This window comes from Cyprinodon tularosa, unplaced genomic scaffold, assembly GCF_016077235.1.
Source record: "Cyprinodon tularosa strain WSP-4 unplaced genomic scaffold, ASM1607723v1 ctg30, whole genome shotgun sequence".
In the NCBI taxonomy this organism is placed as follows: Eukaryota; Metazoa; Chordata; class Actinopteri; order Cyprinodontiformes; family Cyprinodontidae; genus Cyprinodon; species Cyprinodon tularosa.
Window position 1 is genome coordinate 3,758,362 of NW_024039008.1, and position 17,833 is coordinate 3,776,194.

The 17,833-nt window shown below is 35.1% G+C and overlaps 1 protein-coding gene across 1 annotated transcript; it reads right to left on the minus strand.

The window, feature by feature from the left end:
* Window positions 1–509: 509 nt before the first annotated feature.
* On the minus strand, window positions 510–15,845 carry gipc3 (GIPC PDZ domain containing family, member 3). Its single transcript, XM_038291621.1, has 6 exons — window positions 15,526–15,845; window positions 9,390–9,575; window positions 9,028–9,208; window positions 3,405–3,514; window positions 2,728–2,806; window positions 510–1,261 (listed from the first exon to the last, which is right to left on the minus strand). The coding sequence occupies exons 1-6, from the start codon at window positions 15,811–15,813 to the stop codon at window positions 1,110–1,112; spliced, it is 996 nt and encodes a 331-aa protein (XP_038147549.1). The 5' UTR covers window positions 15,814–15,845; the 3' UTR covers window positions 510–1,109.
* Between the last annotated feature and the right edge of the window lie 1,988 nt (window positions 15,846–17,833).

Below are 17,833 nucleotides of genomic sequence, written 5' to 3' on the forward strand. Positions count from 1 at the left end.
CTCTGAATTGTGCCCATCTTTTAAAAACACAGTCATTGTACATTCCTAACCTTTACTACCTAAACTGTTTTATAAGGACATGAAATTCAAGATTTTTGCAAATACCTGCAATTTAGATCATTTTGAGTCCAGAATTGTATCAGAACTTTCATTAATCAATAAACATGGTTTTACCATTAAACTTAGACTTAAACTTGTCATAGGAAGTAGAGGGTTGTTGAGGTCATGTTTGCCTAAACATGACTGATGATCTTTTTTGCAGAGCTGGGTCATTAAGCTGGCCATATGCTCCACTAATCTTCAAGATCTTATAAATCACTCTACAGGGCTGGGTTGATTATATTCTAAGATGTCTGATTTAAAAAAAAATAAAATAAAAATAAAAAACATTATAAATAAATACATTATTATTTTTACAGATCTCACTTTACTCAGCTAAGCTGCTGTCAATATGTGTCAAATCACTCTTCAGATAGAATTTATAAGTTTGTTCTACTTGACAAAAAAACACAGATCTAGTTTGAAAAGACCTGCATCATGAAAGTTTATGTTTGTTTGTTTGTTGTTGTTTTTTTTAAATAAAGTAATACTACCAAGCATATTAATAACCCATTTTCTTTCCACTTAAGATGCTGAATTCATAATTTGGGAAAATGTAAACTCGTTATCCTTGTTCAAATATCTAAGACAAATGCCCACCTTTAAAGTTACCCCACAACATTTGTGTCTTGTTGTTTCCAGCAGGTTTTCTCTTGGAGAATGATAGTTTACTGGTGCTTATTTTTAACTATGTAGATTTCTAGGGGATTCTAAGATGGCTTTGATCTACGGTGTGTCTTGTTTAATCCACATTTAAGCTGCACATGGAGTACAGAAAAATTTAAAAGTATTCCTGAGTTTACAGTGTTTCTCATTTATTGATGTTAGAGTGATGATCAATTGAGGGCACATTCAAAAGTCCAAAGGAAGATTGATGAATCAATGCTGGCCCTTATTATGATTATATCAGAAAATGAGAAAAAGACAAACAAATTATTAAGGAGGGAATATCTGGAAAGCTAAATCGTTATGTATCATAAAACAGATATATTACTCTCAACTGTATATATCTAAGTTCTGCCATTTTTAACATCTCCAATAGCTCCCCAAACATCAAACAAAAACACATCAGGAAAAGCAAAATCTCCCAGAACCGAGTCCAGGGCCTCAGCAAAGTCGTCAGGGTTCTTCTTGTCCTTGCCTGCCTCCACTATAGTGGTTGCTGCATAGAAAAGATATAAAAAATTAAAGATGCTCTCAAGTACTGCCTCTCTGTGTGTATGTGTGTATATATGGAATGTGTTTCCAAGTTTGAAGATGTTCCGCTTCCCATCCAGGAAGCTTTTTCAATTCAAAGTGTCAGAAATAGAATTGAGTTTGAGGCTTTATAGAGTGGACCAAAAACACTTTGCTTTGACTTAGAAAACATTTAATTTGATTCAGCCACATAATCTTGTTAGGGATTGTCTAAAAATCTATTTTTTTTTTAAACAAAACCAAATGGTGTAATTTTTCACACTTTAAACATTCTCTGGACCATTTACACTACCCTCAGTGGAAAGCAAAATGCTATTGAGAATCACATTAATATCAGACGTTATATTGTTCTCCAAGCTTTGGCTATCCTCTTCATACTTGATAGATCGACTTTATTGATCTCACAGTACAAGAAATTAACTTGTTACATCGGCTCAATAGTCAAAAAGAAGAAGGTGCCAAAAGGAACAAAAGATGCATGGGGTATACCCAGTATATACAGTGCGTTTTTTAAGGCAAAACAAAGTGTTTTTGGTCCACTCTATAAAGTCTCAAACTCAATGCTATTCCTGACACTTTGAATTGAAAAAGCTTCCTGGATGGAAAGTGAAACATCCTCAAACTTGGAAACAAAGTCCAAACTTGGAAACAAAGTCCAAATATTGCACAAGGAAGAAAGCTGGTTTCATGGTTTCCATAGTTACTTTGGCGATTGAATGAAGTTGTCCCAATGCAGTTCTTTACTACTATTAGTAGAAATAGGAGAAATTGTCTTATTTTATAAGTATTTTGCTTTTTCAGATTTAAGCTTTATCTGTTTAGTAGTGCATCTGATTGATTTTGATGAATACTCACAAACCATAAACTAGTTTTTTTTTATTTTATTTTTTTTATTCATTCATTTCATTGAATACCAAAAAAAACAGCCTATCAAATTTTTGATATACTAAAAAATAAAAATACACCTCCATCCATTTAAAACTATATTCTTCTTGCATCATCTTAATAGTGGAAGTTACAGTCGAGTCAATGACACCCTTAAAATGTGGTGGACTGTAATAAATGTAAACCGTTGACCCAAATTTTAACACAAAAATTTCATAGAAAGCTATTTCAAAATTGTGTTTTATGTCTGTAAAACTCCCTGCATGGGCTAAAAATAAAAAAGGTCAAGAACAACAAATTACTAACATATTCTTTTACTTAGCAAATAATGATAATGCTTCCTTGAGGCAAGTTATCCAGAAGTATGATTTATAGTCCTGCATCGGAAAAAAGAATTTCAAAAACTTGGCAAAGCATTTTAAAATAAATACATAAATAAGGATTTCTTTGTATATAGGGATCTTGTCTGAACGGGTTTGCTTCCAAGACTGTAAATATTAATATAGTTAACATTAAAAGACATCAATGCTGTCTGACTAGACTTACCCAGCTCCAGGTCTCTGATCCCCATGTAGCTCTCCAAAAGATCATCCACTTTCCTGGTGGCCTGTTCTTCAAACTCGTTCTGCTCGGGAAGCCAGCAAAAAAAAAAAAAAAAAGCACAGAGGCATCTGCTGAAATGTGATGACAAGAGCCTGAAGGATCTGCAGTACATTCTCTTTTCTAAACATAACAGGCCCAAAAAAGATTTTCATTCCTGCGTCACCTCATGTAATATAAATATGCCATTGTTTATGCAGAACTGCATTGTAGTCCAAGTATAGAGATGCTCAGGCAGTCATTAAAAAGGTGCACACAGTACAAGTCAAATATACCTAATGTTAAAAGAATTATGATGCTTTTTGAAGCTTCATTAAGCAATATTATATTTGGCCTTTAAATAGCTTTAGATGATACAGAATCTCTGAACTTTTGTGATGAACTGTTTCCAGTAACATTGTTTATGACTTCTTGGAAGTGTCATTTATGGTCAGGTCAGTGCACGGCTGTTCTAGCGTTCAGCATAAACACGAACATGTAAAAAAGAATTACAAGTAGACGATTAGATAAAAAAAAAAAAAAACATCAGTTTGGATGTGTGTCTATGAATGTGCTTAATGCGCTTTCTGACCACATAAGGAAGTCGCAGCAGCCGTTTTTCCCACAGTTCATGTGAAACTCACCACTTCCTGAACTGTAGCTGCACCCTTAGAGCGAAGCCGAAGTGTTTCTCTTCCGTTCACCAACTTGCCCTCATTCGATTTTGGTGCTTTTGTCCTCATTCCAATCATATCTAATCACATAAACAGGTAGACTGTCATCAAAAAAATCATGTCATTTCTGCTGCTTATTATCATATGCAGCATTTTTTTCTTTTCTGAATAATTATCCATCGAATCCAACCAACTTAGCTGTCTTATTATGAAAAAGATTATGTAGAGATTTACAGTTTTTTTTGTTTTTGTTGTTTTGTTTACAAGTTGGACACTATATTCCCACTCCTATATCTGGATGCTCACTAAGTTTTATTCATTTTCAAAAAAACAGATGAAACATTATGTTTGAGGATGGTTATGATGTCTTAATGCAGAATTTAAAACTGCCCCAAACTGTTAACACGATTAATTTATAGTGCCAGGTTAGGAGTATCATTGTGTTTATGAAAAAGATAAAAAAACTATTAAAAAAATAATATAAAAAAAAAAACTGCTGTTGTTTGGTGTAAAGCTAAACTTCTTCTTCTAAAACATTGTGGGATATACAGTAGACATCACTGACAAATTCAATAATTTAGAATATGCAATCTATTAACGATTTTAAAATAACCTTTTATCGGGTATTAACCATACTTTATTAGTTCAATTAGTTTTTTCATAGGTCTGATCAAATATTATGAATTGTCAAGTTTTCATTATCTGTTAGTGGACAATCATAAATAACAGAACTAGTAGACATTGAGTATATTTTCCTTTTGAAGAAGCCTTTTAAATCCTTCATACTCATGCATGTTTATGCATACATACCTGAGGCGTATATGGTTCCATGTGTACACACTAAGTTCTAAGCTGCAGCTGCAGATATATACAACCTGAATGATATTGTGTAATCACCATAGGTTTTCCTTTCCTCACGGTATACTGACTGGGTATCTATACCTGCTGCTCTTCAAGCTGGTTTGATGTTTACTTTTGGCCTTTACTTTCTTATTGCTGTTTGTTTGTGTGGAAGCAGATTTCGGGGAGTTGCCATCTATCTTCTGTGTTATTTTGCCATTTTGTTTTCTCTCCTCTCTCCTTCCTTTTTTCTATCTCTGTCTCTTTCTCCCCTTAATTCTTATCCCCTCTCCCTTTCTCACCTCCCGTTCTGTCCTGTTGTACAATTTTATTTCCTAAATCATTTTCAATAACGTTTCATATAGAAGTACCAAGCAGAACCTTAAGGCAATAACCGTAATATGTGCTAGTGAAAGCAAATCTGGTGGGCTACTGTCAATTCCCAGAGATATATTGGGCAATCTGGGCACAAAAAAAGGAATTAATTACTAGAAAATGTTGCCTGATTTAATAGTGTATGATTACAGCTACAAGTGTTTGGGGGTTAGTCTACCAGCCTCTAGCACCATTGCTCCACCACAAACAAATACTGCTTTTCATGTGGGTAAAAAAAAGCCTAGTGTAAAACCTATTTGACCAAAGTGCCTTTTTGTTAAACATTAAATTAGTGATAGTTTTAAATGTTAATCTAAATCAACAAAAACAGCAGCTAAGAATGAGGGACGATTATTCAAGATATTTACAACAGTAAATATTTTTTCTGTTTGATACAGAATTGTGGGCTTAATAGAAATATATTTGATAACTGCTCATAGGTTCATATTTTTAAAAGGTATTTTTTAATTGAACAAATCACAACACGTCATCTCAAGGCACTTTACGGTTCACCAGATCATACAGTCAAGCTGATTTTGATCTAAAGAAAACCAGTTGATCGACTCATTGACTCAAAGGCAATCTCCAGGAACTATCAACTCTACGAACACAAGGATGTCAATCGCTGGAAATTATTCACTGGACTGATGCAGGAACATTTGAGGACAGTTAACAACATCAATAAGGACCGCTGCAAGGAAATATTTGGACCACTTCTCAACAGAAAATACAGTAAAGAATGGACTTTATGAACAATGAATAACTCGGATTTGTTTTTGTTTTTTGTTTTTTTTTGTGTGTGATTTTTATTTTGTATAGCAAATATTTTCTGTTTTTGGTATATTTTGAATAATGTTGTAAATTTTTCTTTTAAGTAATTTTTTTATAATAAAAGACAAAAAAAAAAAAAAAAAAGGAAGAAACCGCCAGCAGAACCAGGCTCAGTGTGAGTGGCCATCTGCTCAGGCCGACTGGGGTTCAAAGAGAAATTCATATGAATGTATGTGTGTATATTCACGACTGTAATACACAGCGGCTCCTACAACAAATTTAATGTTCACTCTTTTAGGTTTGGTCCTAAGATGTCTCTCCATCTATTGAGTGTTTCTCCCACACAAGAACACATAGAAACAAATCAGGTCTGCAAGTACCGGGTTTAAATAAAATGGCCAAATCAAGGAGGCCAAATGAAGAAACAAAAGAGGTGATACAATAAGGGAATTTGGCCTATGCATTTTTTCACTGAAAGTCTTTAGGTATTTTATATAGACTGATATTGAGATTGTGTTCTGAAAATAGAAATTGCATGCCAGTTGCACTTATGCTAAGGTGAGGTTGTAAAATTACCAGATCACACTATGCCATAAAGCAGTTAAAATGAAAACAGAGGTTTAAGACCTTATTTTGGTCTGAAGGGCAGGAGAACGCCAGAGAGTTTATTCTGACAGTTGGTCTTTCATCTTAATGGGCCTTGACAACATATGAAGTTAACTATTAACCAACAAAAGAAAAGACAACCAGTTCCCATAGATTCGATCATTAAAAAGTTATTTTCCACCTAAATCCTATTTTGAAAAAAAAATTAAAAAAATGCCTGCAAAGAAGTCGTCCACTGGGAGGATGCCCAGGGGACAGCCCAGGACACAGGAGACTGTCTCTAAGATGACCTGGAAATGCCTTGAGCTGAATTTATCTGTTTAGAGGGAAGCCTGGGAGCCTCTGCTAGGACCTCTGACCCCACAACCCGGTCATAGATAAGCAGAAAATGGCGACTACAAATATGAGAATGAGGTAATGTTGCTCTATATATTCTAAAATGAAAAGTAACTACTTAAAAACATTTTCTTGATTATATTTAAATTTGTTCACGTCTTTGATTATAGTAAGGACATTCATCCACATGAGTCACACACTTATGATCCTTGGACATGAGGTGCTAATGTTCTTGTTTTGTCATTCTGCAGGATCACAATCATTCCTGTTTACTGTCCAGAAGGACCTCCATGAACAATGAACTTGGATACAGAATGGAGTTACACTTAAACGAGAGGGAACCAAAGATTCAGATCAGTACCAGGAAGTAACACAGTATCCTGTAGATTTTACTTTCCTGTCTGATAAGCTTTCAGTTCAGTCGTTCCCACTTGAAAAAGGAAACTTCTCATTGCTTTGTTGCATGATGAAAGAGATTAAGCTGTTTTAAATGTTCTGAGAGGTGGAACATTTCCTTCACGATCAGTAAGAAGTAGTGCTAATTTTTAGCACTACCTTTCAAGTATTTTTTTTTAATTAAAGAACAAAATAAATAAATTATGTTTTTATGATCCTGTTAAGTTTTAGCACCATGTTTTTGGGAAGTTGTTTTCAAGTGCAGTAAGTAATATATAGTGATTGCAGAGTTTGACTTAAATTACAAAAATTCAAACAGGTCATTCTGGAAGGAGGGGAGCATTTCCTGCCCTCAGTGCAGCAGTTTCTGGCAGATGATTCATAATAAAGTCATGTTCGTAAGAAAAGGACAAAAAGTACACATACAAGTATGTAGAGTTCAGTGATGTGGTAAAGTTTGAGAGGAATTGCACTTATTTCCTCTATTAAAATAAAATAAAGAGGCTGGGTGTGCTCATCTTTGAGTTGCTTGGGGAACAAGAAAACATATTAATAATACCTATAAATATTATTCACCTCAGAAGACATCTTCTTGAGGTGAATAATTAACCTAACAGTTAAGCTTGGTTTGGCTTTAGGGTGAGCTGCTGGTGGATAAATGGCTGAAAAGAATAGAAAGGAAACTTTCTTTCTACTCTGTTCTTCAAGCTCAGTAAGACAATTCCAATTAAATATTTATAATATCATGAACATTGACTTCTCAAGGCAGTAAACAAGTTTTGCAAACAAAGTATTTTGTATTTGATTTCTCTGTATTTTCATCTGTGTTTGTGTGAAGTGTTTGAGCATTAATCTAAACAGGGAGAGGAATGACGCAAATGAACCAGTGGAACTTTTGTCCAACTAGAAATTATGTTCAATGAATGTACTAAAGATGCCATTTTGTTTCAGCAAGGAGGTAGAATTAAAATTTAAGTTTAAGAAAAACTTTAAAGATTTGGTGTAAAAAGAAATGCTGTTAGGTTTTAAAAGATTTGGCAACTTTAGAGGAGTTATACCAAAATTTTTTTTGTTTTGATTTGTTTTCCTAAAACTTATTTTAAGTCATGTGAACTGAGTTTTCCTAGAATATTAACTTCCGAGGAGGATCTCAACAAGTTTCACATCTACAGCTATGGCAGGGCCACTAATTATCAAACCCGTTTTCTTCTTACTTTAATGATAAACATTAGGATTTGGTTAATTCTTTTTTTTTTTTTACCTTACCGGATAGACAATGTTTCAAATTTAAAATAAATGAAAGCTGTAATATTGTTATGCTTTTTATTTAAGAAACAACAGCAAATAACAGAAGTTGCAAAGTTGTACTCCACCTAGGCCTATGAAAACCTCATTCCCTGAAAAATAATAATGCCTCTGTGTTAAAGATTCTATATGGCCTTGGATCAAAAACTACTGCAATGAGTGCATAAGTGCACTAGCAGATTAAGTAACAAAAACAGGCCTATACTACATTCACCATAGAATAACAATAAATAAATAGAATAACAACAAAATCAGTACAATGAGTGCAAAATTGCACTAGCAGCAAATGGTCACAAAAAATAGGCCTGTACTTCATTCACTATGTCTGTCTGGCCTACTGTTTATGCCAGTGTGTGTGTGCAAGCGGAAAGAGGGTAGTGGCTAAAGGAAGCGATGTAGGAGTGCAAGATAGGTTTAGAGCCACCGCAGCACGGGAGTCAGAATTACGTACAGGAGCAAATGTATAAAATAGACCGGAGGAAAAAAAAAACATGAATCGATACTCTTGTGGACATGTCGTTGCATCGGATCATCGGGTGTTGGATAAATGCACCGATACAAAACGATTTCCAAGTATCAGACCTATAAATGCTTTCATTTTATCATACTATCCAGGCTACATTTATCTACAGATAGTTTGGTACATAGTCTACATGTAAAAAAAAAAAATAAATATGTGATATAAATTCCTTTATTTCCCCACAATGTGGAATTTCGGAAATTCACTCTCTGCATTTAACCCATCCTCTTGGGGATGCAGTGGGCTGCCTTTGTGTGACGCGCAGGGAGCAGTCTGGGGTTAAAGGTCAAGCTCAGGGACCCAGAGTGCAGGCAGTGGGGATCAAAGTGGGTACTTGCAACCTTCTCAGAGCACACTAGACCAACACTCCCATTAAATATTAGTGCAGTTGAATGGGATTTGGACTCCAATATTTCTTTTTGATGAATTACTTGTTCCACTCACCAAACGCTTTCTTGGGCTCGACAAGGCGAAGAGTGAAAGGAAGGCCTCTTGGTTGCTCCTTTAGCATTTTGGCGACCTCATAATGTCGACATCCTACAATGCTCTGGTCATTAATGGCTTCAATGTGGTCACCGACACAAACTGCCTTCAGTCGGTCAATGGTGCTGTCTTCTTTTATCCTCTGCAGGAAAAAAAAAGTTTGCACTCATAAATCCATGTAGTCATTATCATAGGTGTGGTCCATAAAAACATAAAAATTATAAGATTTTGTTTTGTTTGTAAATACTTCAACTGTATTAAAGGGTTAAGCAGCCAACAGAAGGCCAGATTTTCTGTCCTTTATTAATTTGGCTATTTTTCACCTTTATGAAAGCGTATCCAGCTCCATTGTCTGTGATGGTGAGACCCAACGCGTCTTCAGTCTTTGTCACCTCTACTTCTTTCGTCTCCCCTCTCACATGAGCAAAGATGAAGTCCTCTAGTCCAATTTGTCCTCCAAGCAGTTTCTGCATGTCCACTTTATGAGAGTTTAAGGTACAGAAAAGGATCTGAGGGCAGGATATGAACAAAAAAAAGATGCTTTTGGAAGTCCCCCCTTCATTCAGTGGAAAATTTCACAAAACTGTTTTCTTATAGGTTAACCACTGCATATTACGCTGCATATTATTTTTATGTTTGTCATTTTATAACATTGCAAAGTAAAAAAAATTATACTTTGCAATGTTAATATAATAAGATGATACAGTTTCTATAAAAATGGAATATGTACTGTTTTTACGTTTTACAGTAGATGCAGCACATTCTGGCTTGGTTTTTGTGTTTGGCTTTGCAGTGCAGTTTAGAAAATGAACAGCAGAGAGCAGCAGCGAGAAAGGATTTAAGCCTTTTTTTATATATCACATGATCTTCACAATAAAAAATAACTTAAGAATCCTAACATGTGTATCAGTCAAAAATTTAAAAAGATAGAATGCAAAGGTATTTTATTGCACTTAACTCCCTCCATAGTTTATTCACAAAAGCTAATGTTTACTGGCTGTTTAATAAGTTATACGGTAATGTTATTCAATTAACGTACCTTAGGCAAATAAAAACCTAAACAACTAAAATGAATATCAGACGTATAGGAAAAATGGAAAAGATTATAACTCAGAAAAGTTATATAAAGGTCTTTATTAAGATACTGACTGTTAACAGAGCAATGATAAAGAAAAGCTTAGAGCAGCAATTCATGACAAAGAAGCTCCAGTACTGATTAAGTACTGAGTAGTACACAGAAACCATTTTTTGATTAGTCCAGCATTTTTGTCTAGATAATTCTTTTCATTGTTGATTTTATTTTTTTTGAATAGAGCATGTTAAAATATTAAAGTTGATCACAGTGCTTAATAGGACAAAGTAAAAATAATTCAGTGAGGATAAAAAAGATAAGATAGGTATAGAAAATTATGATAAATAGATCACTACATAACATTCTTATTTCTTAGATCCTGAATTTTAGTTTTCATTATATCTTTTATCATCAACTTTTACAGAAACACACACTTTAGAAAAATCACAAGGCGAATCCACATAATATTTGAATTGTACATTTTTATCTGAATAATTTAATGAAACCTTTGACTATCTTCAAGTTTGCTGATTTCTATGTTTTCTATGTATTACGGCAGCCCAGAGGTGTCAACAGAAATATAAAAGCTGAAACACTAATACAAAAGTTGCAACTCTAATAAAAAAAAAAGCTGCAACATAAAATAAAAAGCCGCATGCTAATACAAAAGCTGCAACATAAATTCAAAAGCTGAGACACTTATAAAAAAATCCGCAACATAAATTCAAAAGCTGCAACCCTAAGACAAAAGCCACAATGGAAATACAGAAGCCACAACGGACATAGCTGCAACGGAAGTCACGCAACAGTTTGTCATTATACATAACAAATTAACCTGCCAAAAAAAATCTAAGAAGAAGGAGCTTCTTTGCTTGTGGACAAGCAAATATTGCCCCTTTGATAAGTAAGGGAATTTTTTTTCGTTAGTTATATACTGTATGGTACAGGTGTACCGCTGTGCCAGGAAGTGGATTTACTAACAACTGCCAGCTTGATAACCCTGTGAAGAGAGAAACATTAGATTTTACGTTTGTGAGTCAGCGGTTACCATGGAAAGGAGTCAGTGGTTACCATGATACTGAGTCAGACAATTTTGGATAGCTTGCATTGCTTAAGGACAGTATGGTGCATAAAACGGAGAATGTATCACTCAGAAATTTCCGAATTGGAGGTCAGAACTCCAACTGTATTGTATACTTTGGTTAAATTGTTTAGCTCTTCCCCATAGACATGTTGAGTTGGTTACAATGAGGGTCTTTTATGAAAGCGACTTTTTCATTTGTGTGTTCTGCACATTATAAATCAACAACTGCCAATTATGGAACCATGTTTTAAGCCAAGGTAGAAAACATTGTTGTAATCTACCTAATGTGTAATGATGGTGCATATAAACTGTGAGTATGAAGGCTAACTGATTCCTCCTAACTTTTACCAGGTTATGTTTTGTCCATTTTGTGGTGGGAACCCTCATGTCGTTCTGTCCTATTGTGGCTCAATAGGCAGAAATATTCAGTTTTTACAGGCTCATCAAAAGGACGGTATGTTTTACTCTGAAAGTTGGTGATGTCATATAAATTACTGGATTTGTACTGTTTATTCATCATTCAGTAAATATAGATAAAATGCAGTAAATGAGTATGGCACATTTTCTATTCTTAGATCTGGTGTCTCATTTCTTCCCTTCAGATCCTGAAACCACAACTGCAGATGATCTTATGATTTCTGCTATACAAATAAAATAGCCTTTAATGAAATACTTCAGGATAAGATAATCCACAGTTGGTTTCAGGATCTGAGGGGAAGGGATGAAACACTGGATGTGAAAAAATAAAAATAGCCGTATTCATAAACTTTGTTTCATACATCATTTCTGAATTATGAATAAACATTACAGTTGCAGCTGTATCATAAAAATAAATAGTTAAAAATCATGTATTGTGATTTGTGTTTTGTTTTTTGTTTTTTTAGATTGTGTCTCTCACAGTAGACATGCACATATGATGACAATTTCAGACCCCTCCATGATTTCTATGGGAGGACAACTTGCAAAATAGCAGCATGTTCAAATGTGGTTTTTCCTTACAGTATTAGTTTTGCTGCTGTTGAATTTATGTTTTGGCTTTTGTATTAGTGTTGACACCTCTGGGCCACCATTGGTCTATTAGCATATAAGTAGAATAAGTGGCATTAGTACATTTTAGATTTTTTATTGTGAGTCAATAATGACAGTTATACAATAGTTGGAAATGGGTCTTACAAAATGCTGCACTCTCATTTTTAGATGCATCTCTTTTAAAGATCTGTTTCCCCTTATTCATATTTCTGGTTTCAAACTAACTGACAAGAACGATCATGAACCTTCAACTTCAAGGCCAAGCTCTGTTCAAAAGTCCATTAAAAAACCTCCAGATAAATAGGCAATGCATTATCTTTTTTATCCTATTCAAAAGATTTTTTTTTTTTTTTTTGCATGTAAGGCAGTGGGGGCTGGAGTCCAAGGTTGTTAGTCAAATCTGCTCTTTACAGTAAATGCTGCACCTCTTTATCCATTTGAGGTCAAACGCATGTGAATCACATGTGGAGCGCCTTACATTACCTAAAGAAAGTCTTTCTAGAAATTTGCATGAGGTCCAGTGTTCTGCAGCAACATTTCTTGATGCCACACCTATTAAGGTATTAACAATGTCCTGAAGATAAATCATAGCAACTGTATGCTGTTGGCAATTGTTGTTTGATAACTAACTGTATGCATTTATCAATTTTTTATCTTGAATGTATTTGCTTGTTTGGAGTTGTCTGAGTGCTGCTACTACCTGTTTGTGTAAAGGTTACATGCATATGTACCTAATGTCAAATTAGATATAAAGACTTACTTCTCAAGGAACCACTAAATCCTTTCAGATCTGATATCTTTATTTTAGTTTCTTTCTATTTCACTGTGTATTGGTTGCATTTTGCGACAAATGAAAGCAAAGATATAAAGAGACAGAGATAGTAGTAAGCTGTCTTACATGATAAACTGTTATCTTTTATATGCATACCAAAGGCCTTCATGGTGGCCTTCATAACTGATAAGTAGTCAATATAAGGCCAGTGGTGCAAAAAATTATTTTATTGCTGAATACGGGAAGATGACCTATCCATGAATTCAGATAAGTAGAAACAACAAGTTTAGCAAAGCAATTAAACTTACCACAAATATGCATCAATTACATTTTACAATTTTCTTTCACATCCTGTACTTTTTCTTTGTTTTGGGGTTGAAATGTTTCTTGATTTCTCATGTGCAGCAGGTTGTAGCTTAAAAGTTTTTTTTATTGAACCTTCATTCATTTTAGTGTATAATTCAGCTTATCTTCACATGACTTTATCATGTCATTGCAAAGTACTTTTTTTTTTCTATTTTCTTTTCCATGTCAGGCACTCTTATTTGTCCTGTTACTAAAATTTCTGGTGCAAATGTACTTGCTTGGCCTATGACATCACAAATGTTATACTTTAGCTTCTTCGCCTGCTCAGGATTTATTTCAGAAACTTCCTCTCTGAGATATATAAAGCAGTTTCCTTTATTTGGTTGTTTTTAATCATTTAAATCAGTAATAAATAAAAAAAATCTGACTTCGCTGTCTGCCTTTAATACTGGCAGCAAAGAGCAATCCTGTCTCAAGGACTCTAAGTTAGTTATCTGTTGACTGTCGGCACCTGATAGCCCACTACCGGCCTCTTTACTTTCAGTGCCTTATCTATCCCCTTCTTTAGCACTTTTTTTTTCTTCTTGCTATGAAAACAAACCTAATTGCCAAAAAAAAGGAGTGTGGAGGGGGTGGAGGGTGGTTATTAGACCAACTGGGAAGTATAAGAAAAATATTAATGTTACTTTTTTTCTTCTTTTTTTTTTAACCTTTGAACCCTAAACATTTTTTTCTATTGCTTTTTTCTTTACTCAAAATATGAGATCTGGTCAGATTCAATTGGCAAACATCAGTGAACATTAGTTTTCTAGTTTTGCAACATATTCTGAAAATTATTTAGGTCTGGACTTTTATTCTCTTCCAGCTATTGTGTATGTTTGACTGAAACCATTCAGCTGTAGCCCTAGGAGTATTTTAAAAGTTGTGGTCCTGCTAAAGAGGGAACCTCTGTCTCAGTCTATCCGTTATTTAACAGAATTCACCAATATGTAGCTCAACCTTACCATACAATCTGACTTGCATGCTTCTCCATGCTGAAAAATAAAACAATACTATAAAGAAGAATAAAACTTTCAAGATCGTTGTAATGAAATACAATTGCCAGCATCACTTAGGGAAGCATATATGTAGTTAAGTTGTACAGTATAAGAAATAAACACTATTAATGTAGTGCAAAAAATGTATAGTAGTACATTTACTGAACTGCTGAGATGTAGTAGTGTAATGTCATAGTGCACCTTCTGTTCGCTGCTGCACACGTGGCCAAAAGTCTGATGATGCTTTCATCTAATGAGAGTGTCTTCTTACATGTGTCCTGACAAACTTAAAATACTTCTGGCTTTCTCTCAGCAGCAGTTTTCTTCTGGTTATTCTTCAGTGAAAGCTTTTTGTTTTAAAAGCATCACCTGAGGATCTCTGCAGCTCCTTCAGATATACCATGGGCTTTATCCCTGCTTCTCTTATTAAAACCCTACTTGACTTGCTTGTCCCTTCAGGTAGACAGCCACGTCTTTGTAGGTTTGCCATAGATTATCCATAGATGGACTGAACAGTGCCCTGTGAGATGTTCAAAGTTGTATCGTTTTCTAAAAACTTTTCCAAAATTGTATCCCTGATTTGTCTGGTTCTCCATCTTCACTATCAATCGTACAAAAACAGCTTCCAGGGTCATCACAGAAAAGTTTAATTAATACTAAAGTTTAATAAAATTTTTCCTCAGAAATGATGTAACCTCACTTCTTGAAGTTTTTGGAATCCTTCTCATGGTTTGAGTTTTGCTGTACTGACTGTATTAGATTTCTGTCTTAACAACAATTTTAAAGTTGGCCTCTGTTTTCTAGAATTACTATCACTGAGAAAGAGAGAGGGGTACTGTTACACCTAACAGACTAATAGACTTATGTAACATGTGATAAAAATTCATTAGGTGTATTTCATACAAATTCTTAAGCAGAGTTTGCTGATAAGAAAACTATAGCTAGTTCTTTTTTTCCACTAATGAGTATTATCAGCACTAATGAGTCCAAAGTCTGGCAGTGGTGGGTTCAAATAATCAATAAGGCTACATCTTGGAGAGAAAGAAACCCTAGAAGGGATACCTAAAACATTTATCACTAACCAGACAACAAAACTGCAACAATTAAAAAGTTTCTTTCTTTCAATTTAATGAGAAATATCATTTTGTATTCTTGTTACCTCTGAGGGAGAAATGTTGAAAACCTCAGCAATCTTGGCATACAGTTCCTTGACATTGGTGAATCCATGAATACGCCCTGTTGGGCTCCCATGAGCCAGCTGAGTGTGGAAGATGAGCCTGGGTCTTGGGTACTCTGGTGGTCCTGCTGGCGGTGGTGATGGGGGAGGAAGTGGAGGAGCTGTGGGCTCTGAACATCCTTGATTCTGGCAAGGGGCCTTGTGGTCCTCCATGGCCTCTTCTCTAGATATCTTGGAGTCCTGTGGGCTCATAACCTCCCCGTTCTGCATCGGCCCAAGCTTGGAGTTTATCCACCCTGATGGTTAGCAGCTGTGACAAAAAGAGAATAATTTGCTTACCCACGCTTTGTTGATCAAACGCCACAGCTAACCAGTCTCAAGCCAATGGTGGTGAGGAAAGCACTTCAATAAATGATGAGAGGAACCTTGTAATAGTATCTGATAGAGGCAAGCTAGGCCCTGCCTGGAAGAAACCCAACACCCTCTCAGTTTAGGATTGTCTGTGTTACACCTGAGTTTATTTGAGCTCAAAGACAGAAACAAACAACTATAAAATGCACAATATAAACTTTTTTGTTCTATAAAGGGTCTCTTGGACCTCTAACCCTCAATGAAAACTTCATAATATGTCAAAGACATGACCCTTAACATGTCATCGGTGCTCTGAGGTATGAAAATGTCCAGCTTATGAGTAAAATGACTCCCACACTTGGCAACACAGACAATACCCCAGTGTTCCTGGTAAAATGATATCCGGGTAGGCAGTGAGGCGTTCCTGTTCACTAGTCTAACTTAATAAGAGGTTGTTGCTGGGGTGAATTCTTGTTGTTGCCCTGACCTTTTTGATCCATCCCACAGATATATAACAATTAAGGCAGATAAACAAATGTTGGTATTTTTTCTAGGTTTTTTTAAGCTTTCAGATTAAGAGTGATGTCATCATCAAACTGGGAATTTCCACTCACACATGGTAAAACAAAGAATCCTGCTTTTCCATTTCCTTTTCAATTTTAAAAGCCATGACAATCATGATGTGTAGTTCACTAATGTTAGTCTTCTGACCTCTTGTACCGCCTTTTATCCCCTCATGTGATTTGAATTGGGAAAATTTTCAGGATATGACATGCAGTAGATCATCTGTCTCTTTGGTCTGAAAAGTCCACAAAAATTCCAGATTTCAGAGTCAGATGGGATTGTGTCATTAGCATTATAGCCATATCAGATGATGGAATAACACAGTTTCTGTTAAGCATATTTATTTAATTATAAGAAGAAGTGGCTGGAAGAAGTGGCTGGGGAGAGGGAAGTCTGGGCCTCCCTTCTTAAGCTGCTGCCCCCGCAACCCGACCCCGGATAAGCGGAGGAAGATGGATGGATGAATGGATTTAATTATAAGAGCTTGTGTACAATACATTTTGATAAAAATGTATTCAATCTATTTTGTTTTTTTAGCAGGGATTATTAAAGTGTGCAATATCATTTTATCTTACCTGGAACAGTTCTCATGTACCTCTAGAGGACTCTTATTGCAGAGTCATAGCCTTGAGGAAATGGTATTTCTTCTTTTGCTCTTGCATCATACGCACATGTACTTCATACATAAATGGCACCGTTGCAGCTGCAAGTGCGTCAAAGCCTTGGTTTTCCAGGTCAAGGATTTGCTATACCAGCAAGGTCTTCCAAGTACTGTTAAGCACATTTTAGGATGTAATGAGTTAAAAAGAAAGGAAACTGATAGTAAAGCAGAGTATATTTCCTTTAAAAAAATATATTCAACAGAGAAAACAAGTGAAGGAGTCCCTAAATAAACCAACCTAATATATTTGCAAAATTAATTTACGTTTATCAGTCATACACAACCAGATGTTGATTTGCACATCAGTTGAAAAGGCATGGGCTGGTATTAGATGATGTGTGATAACGTTACATAAAAACACCTCATCTTCGTTGTATTTACGTATGCAGAAATGTGGATAATGACAAAAAAATACCTCAAAGATTTTGTTTAAAATCATAATGCAACATTTAGGTTAGCATTTTAAGATGACTGTTCTTTTTTAATTTGACACTGTAAATTAGGCATTCTATAATTGTGCTGCTTTAAGTAGATGCATGATGGAATAGCTCTGCTCAAAGAACAATTCTCAAAAAAGTGAAGAACATGATGCACAAAAAGGAGCCTCCTCTTCTCAGGATTATTAAACAACAACAAGGTGCCTTAATTAACAGGCCTTTCCAGATCCAGTGCAAGACAGATCGCAGTACAGAAGATCTGTCCTTCAGCTATTAA

What these genes read in the sequence shown, in the direction of transcription:
- gipc3 (XM_038291621.1), bottom strand. Translation starts at nt 15,813, where the DNA reads ATGCAGAACGGGGAGGTTATGAGCCCACAGGACTCCAAGATATCTAGA. An exon ending in CGAGCCCAAGAAAGCGTTTG is followed by an intron (nt 3,515 to 9,027) that starts GTGAGTGGAACA and finishes TTATGTGATTAG; the next exon opens with ATATGATTGGAATGAGGACA. An exon ending in CAGCTACAGTTCAGGAAGTG is followed by an intron (nt 2,807 to 3,404) that starts GTGAGTTTCACA and finishes CTTCCCGAGCAG; the next exon opens with AACGAGTTTGAAGAACAGGC.